We start from the raw sequence: 6,325 nt of genomic DNA on the forward strand, positions 1-6,325 counted from the left end.
TTCTACAAATGTATTTGTCTTCTCTATAAGAATTCCCAGCTGACAAGGGGCAAGTTTGTTGTCATTTCTTGGCCACACCCAGCTACCCAGAGGAAGCAAGTAATTGGATCTGTGGGCCTGGGACCACAGTTGCAGGCAGGGGACGTCAATTGGCATAACATACTACACAAAACACTGTTCCACATCCTACTTTGGCAAGTAGCAACTGGGATCTTAAAAGCTTGCAAGTGGCCATCTAGATGCAATGATGGGTCTTTCCTCGTCCAGAGCAAAGAAGAATGAAGTAAACCAAAGATACATGGAAACAATTAGTCTAAGCGACTGGTACACCATGCAATCCACAGCCTATATAACTATGAGACCAGAAGAACTAGATAATGCCCAGCTACCACTGTCACCCACTCAGAGGGAGATCTATGTAGGCGATCCTAGACAGAGTGGGAGAACAATGTGGAACAAAACTCAAAATCATTTAAAAAATAAATAAATAAAAAGGACCAGGTTTGCTGATCTGATAGAGCTTGGTGGAACCCATGAGACTATGGCCCCTAGCTGCCCTTCAGGTCTGGAATTGAACCTACTCCTGTGGCTTCCAGCCAAACAAAAACCAGGCAAATGAGATGAACATTTACATTAGGTAGATACACTCCTTGAAGAGATTGATCATGGGAGAACAGAAGAGCTGTGTTTGCACAGGGAGATAGCTTCAGGAGACAGGAGTATGTGGGAGGGAAGGACACAGGGAAGAGGTAACTATCAGGAGGAAATGGGAGGGGGGTTGTTGGATTGTGGAAAATCATAGTCATTGTCATGAGACAAAGTGCATGTGAGTTGCTGTATGGAAAGTGAATTTGCTCTGTAAATTTTCCCAAATCAAAATAAATATTTTAATAAAAGAAAACAATTAAGGATAAAGGTGCATTCAACAATATTAAGTAAATATTAAATATTACGATAAATTTAAGGAGCAAGAGGACTAACAAGCTACTGAAGCATGAATAAACTAAAGAAAATTATAGCAAAGAAACAAAGTGCAACAGGTATCCAAATGGCTTTACTCACTTAATTTTCATTAAATTTATAAATGTTAGCATAAATTCTAAGAAGACTCAACTTGGGCAAAAACTTTTTATTATGAAGATATAGATCTAAGAACAAAAGCTTAATTATAGGCCAGCTTACATTTCCTTGTAAAAATAACATACATGAAAAATTAGTAGAAAATGAAAATCTGAAAAGTTATCTGAAATCTGAAAATGTTTAAGCAACTTCTGTATGTTAGTTTTGATCACTTTTGCTAAATAATCAAGCATATTTTAGTGAAGAGAGAATTTAATTATTCTGTTTTTATTAGCCATCTAGTGTGCTCTTCAAAGCTTGGCGTTTTCTTTAAGAATCATCTGAAGCTTCTGACTCAGCATGATGTTCCCTCTTGCCTTCAGTCGGCCACTAAAAAACGCCTGGAAGAGAGAGATGGAGAAAGATTGCCAATCTTTATCATGTTACATTATATTTCTTTTTTCAAAAGCCCATGATTCAGACTGAATACAAAAGAGTCAGTAACTCTGCACAACAAAGGCAACTTTATCTAGCAATGGCAGTTCATTCAATGATTATTGACAGTGTCCATATTTCTAGATATTTAAGAAAAGAAAAAAAATCTCTGAATGTTTTAGAAAACCACAGAATAATTTATCTAAACTGACAGCTCTAGGAGTTTTCAATGTGCACTTCTGGCTTCATTTTATGTTCTTACACGTGATTGTGAGAGACCATATGAATAAAAGGCTTCACTATATTTGTAACAGAATAAAATGTTCAATTCATAACTTTTAAAAGACTGAACATATTTAGTACATCTTCGTGAAACAGGAAGCCTACAATGATAAAGTAAGACACTATAATACAGTGATTAATAGTTCTTGGGCATTAGAATGCCTAAGTTAAAATCCAGGCTCTACCACTTACTAACAATGTGAACGTGGGCAAATTACTTAGCATCTCTGACTTCCAGTCTTCTCATCTATAAAAGGGAATATAACAGCACCTAATTAACACAATTTTGTTGGGTGAGTTAAACGAAATAATGCTTAAAGTGCTTAGTTTGGTGTTTGGCTTGTGGTAACAGTGCATGCTCATCATTATTACCAAGCAAAAAGCTGCTGTGTTAAGACTAAGAGTTCCCATTCCACCTATATCTGACTTGACATAAAAACGTGTATAATTTGCTTAAGTTCTCTCTTACTGTCATATTCCTTACCACGAAAATGAAAGCAGTAACTCATAGTTTTTTAAGCCTATTAAGAAAATAACATAGAATAGGCAATGAAAACTAAATTCCTTAATTTTTAGCTAGATGAAAAAGTAATATTCATGTATTCTTAAGTGAATAAAAATACTTAATTTAGAATTTTTAGGAGACTAATTAAACATATTTATAAAGCAGCTCCATAAATATTATCTCACTTGAGAATCATAGCCATCAACTTGAAGTGGAGACCAGCAATCATTATCCTCAGCTGACAGATGAAAAAAATGAAGTTCAGAGACCAAAGATAACCTCCTTAAGGCCACACAGCCAATAAGAATTAGGGTCAGGGCTTCAATGCAACACTGCTTCCTGCTTGCCAACTAGTAGCAACTTAATCTCAAAAGCAAATCCTCATCAAATGGAGAAAATTACCTACTATTTAATCTTCTATCTCAGAAATTACTCAATCTGTATTGGTTTATATATATATATCTTTTGCCCACCTTTTCTACTAAGTTTTAATGCTTCTCAGAATTTTTATGTATTATTACCAACATATGATCTATCATCGTTTTCCTTATTTTTTTCCAGGATTATGGCAATATTTCATTAAGTCTGACATGCTGAAGTTTCTATTTTCTACACAGCCTAACCTATTGCTTTTGATCTAATGTTCCTTCCTTTCTTTTTTGCTTTAATCTACTCAGCAACTATCAAGTATCAACAGCTACTTGCCAATAATATACTAGGCAGTGGGAACTGATAACTGTCCCTGTTCTCATGGAGCAATCATTAAAGTAGGAGAGTCAAAAAAATAAAATATAAATAAATAATCAAATCCTGTTATAAATAGTGTTGTTGTTGTTGTTGTTATGTGTTGTCCAGTCAGATCCGACTCACAGCGACCCCTCCTTGGGTTTCCAAGGCAGTATCACTAGGGAAGTAGATTGCCCAACCTTCCTTCCGAGGAGTGGCTGGTGGGTTTGAACCGCCAGCCTTCTGGTTAGCAGTCAAGTGCCTTAGGCACTATGCTACCAGAGCTCCCATTATAAATGGCATAAAAGAGAAAATGTTGCCATAGAGAGCATGAGTCCACTATTATGAAAAGTCAAGGAAAGATTTACACATGGAAGGAGACATTCTTAGTTGGGTACCAGGGATAGGAGGGGAAGGGAAGGAAAACTGCTAGAGAGGTTGTTGTTGTTGTTATGTGCCGTCGAGTCAGACCCGACTCATAGCGACCCCTCCTTGGGTTGCCGAGGCAGTATCACTAAGGAAGTAGATTGCCCCATCTTCCTTCCGAGGTAAGAGACAGGTACTGATTTGGGCAAAGGGAAAGGCAATATACCAAAAGCAAGTGATCACTACAATATTATTAAGGAAAAGGAAGATACAGAGAAGTGCACAAGATGTACAAACAACAAAGGTAAATACGTTTACATACACAATACTGCATTATAAGTAATAACAAACTTAAATCTACGGTGGATACATATGTAGACACGCTAAATGATCAGGTATGGATAGGCAAAAGGAAATACACCCAGGACCATATATAAATTTGGCAGCCTATATTTCTACATACATATTTATATGTCCATATATATAACAGGGGAGCTCTGGTAGCATAGTGGCTAAAGCACTTGACTGCTAACCAGAAGGCTGGCGGTTCAAACCCACCAGCTACTCCTCGGAAGGAAGGCTGGGCAATCCTACTTCCATAGTGATACTGCCTCGGAAACCCAAGGAGGGGTCTCTATAAGTCAGGGCCGACTCGATGGCACATAACAACAACAACAACAACATATATAACAGAGTTGACAGGGGCAAAGTTATAACTTCTTAGCCACAGCCAAACACCTTGAGGGAGTGGGTTGCTAAACTCACAGGCTCAGGACCACAGTCATGGGGATATCAAGCTCAACTGCCATGACATACTACACAAAAACAATGTTCTACATCCTACTTGGGAGCTCTGGTAGCATAGTGCCTAAGGCACTTGACTGCTAACCAGAAGGCTGGTGGTTCAAAACCCCTAGCCACTTCTCGGAAGGAAGGCTGGGCAATCTAGTGATACTGTATAGTGATACCGTAGTGATACTGCCTCGGCAACCCAAGGAGGGGTCGCTATGAGTTGGGTCCGACGCGACGGCATACAACAAAAATATATCCTAGTTTGGCAAGTAGCAACTGGGGTCTTAAAAGCTTACAAGCAGCCGTCTAATATAAAACAATTGGTCTCTCCTCTTCTAGAGCAAAGGAGAATGAAGAAAACCAAACACACATGGAAACAGTCCCAGGGACCAATGGACCATGAGAATCTCAGCCTACATGACCCTGAGACCAGAACTAGATGTACCAAGCTACCACTGTCAACCACTCAGAAGGAATAATAGGAGATCCTGGATAGCATGGGAGAAAAATGTAGACCAAAACTGAAAATCATAAAAAAGACCAAGCTTATTGGTCTAACAGAAACTGGTGAAACACCCATGACTATGGCCCCTAGTCAATCTTTGGGCCTGGAATTGAACTTACTCCCTTGGCTTCTAGCCAAACAACAGACAGACCTTGTACACGAGAAATTACAGCAGGTAAGTACACTGCTTAGAACAATCAACCATGGGTGATCAGAAGGGCAGTATTTACACAGGGAGATAGCTCAGAGGGCAGGAGTGCATATGAAAGAAGGACACAGGAAAGGGTACCACAGAGAAGAAGTGGGAAGACAGACTTTACCTTATGGGGACTGCAATCAGTGTCATGAAATGAAATGTATATGAACAGATGAATGGAAAACGAAATTTGCTCTGTAAACTTGCACCCAAATCACAGTCAAAAAAAAAAAAAAAGAGAGAGAGAGCATATATCAAGAAAGAATTACTTTACATGAAACAGCTGGTTTCGAAAGGCCTCCTCGAAAGGCAACATGAAGGATGAAACAAAGCCAGCCATACAAATAGCTTGAACAAAAACAATCCAGGAAGATAGTAAAGACAATAGCAAACACACTGAATAAAAGTTTATGGGAAGGAACTGACAGGAAAAGATAATGTAACTGGAGTAAGCATTATAAGTAATAGGGAGAGGGGTCTGTGACAAAGATAGACAGAAGTGCAAGGGACAAAAGACATGGAGAATATGAGTCCACTACTGTGAAAAGTCAAGGAAAGGTTTACATATGGAATGAAACTTTCTTTGTTGGTTACCAGGAATAGGAGGGTAAGGGAGGGAAAACTGCTAGACAGGTGAGACAAGTATTGATTTGGGCAAAGGGAAAGCCAATATACCAAAAGCAAGTGACCACTACAATAACATTAAGGAAAAGTAGTCTGGATCTTTTCTAGGTGGAAAAAAAAAAATCTTTGGAGAATTTTTCAATCAGGTGGAATAACCTGTAATCTCCTTTAATTTTAAAAGAATTACTCTGGCTCCTGAGTACAGGACAGACTGGATGGAAAGGCAAAACTAGAAGTAGTAACACCAGGCAGAAGACTGCTGTATTAAGCCAAATGAGAGATGATGGAGGCTTGGATCATGTTGATATCCCTAGAGATGAAGAGAAGCTTTATTCAAGATAAATTTTGGAAAAGATCAGGCAGGACTTAAGCATGAAATGTATTTATAGATAAAGAAGGCATCTATGATGATTCTTACATTTCTGGGTTTATTATCTTGGATAGATAGAGGATGGTACCATTTACTAGAAAGAAAAAGAGTAGGACATAAAATAAATTGAGAACTCTGTATTAGATATAGTAAATCTGAGATGCCAGTGAGATATTCAAACAGAGATGTCAGGTACAAAGTTATTATATGACTATGGAGCACATTTATACCTGTGAGTTGTCAACATATGTTGCTGTGTGCTTTTGCATTGATTCCAACTCATAGCAACCTCATAGGACAGAGCAGAACTACCCCCAAAGGATTTACTAGGCTGTAATCTTTAGCAGATTGCCAGGTCTTTTCTCCTGTGCAGCAACTGGTATGTCTGAACCACTGACCTTTCAGTTGTCAGCCAAGCGCTTACCAACTGTGTCAACAGGGCTCCTTTGTCAAGATATACCAAAG

At 38.5% G+C, this 6,325-nt stretch overlaps 1 protein-coding gene across 1 annotated transcript in view; it reads right to left on the bottom strand.

Annotated features, from left to right (window-relative positions):
• Positions 1 to 1,370: 1,370 nt before the first annotated feature.
• Positions 1,371 to 6,325, bottom strand: part of HSD17B4 (hydroxysteroid 17-beta dehydrogenase 4) — a 125,048-nt gene continuing 120,093 nt past the window's right edge. Inside the window, exon 23 of the mRNA XM_007949160.2 lies at positions 1,371 to 1,460. Within this exon, the coding sequence (XP_007947351.2) occupies positions 1,371 to 1,460 (90 nt within the window). The remainder of the gene's footprint in view (positions 1,461 to 6,325) is intronic.

The sequence above is a fragment of the Orycteropus afer genome, unplaced genomic scaffold (genome assembly GCF_000298275.1).
Source record: "Orycteropus afer afer isolate SDZICR_OR568_19922 unplaced genomic scaffold, OryAfe1.0 scaffold00240, whole genome shotgun sequence".
Taxonomy (NCBI): Eukaryota; Metazoa; Chordata; class Mammalia; order Tubulidentata; family Orycteropodidae; genus Orycteropus; species Orycteropus afer.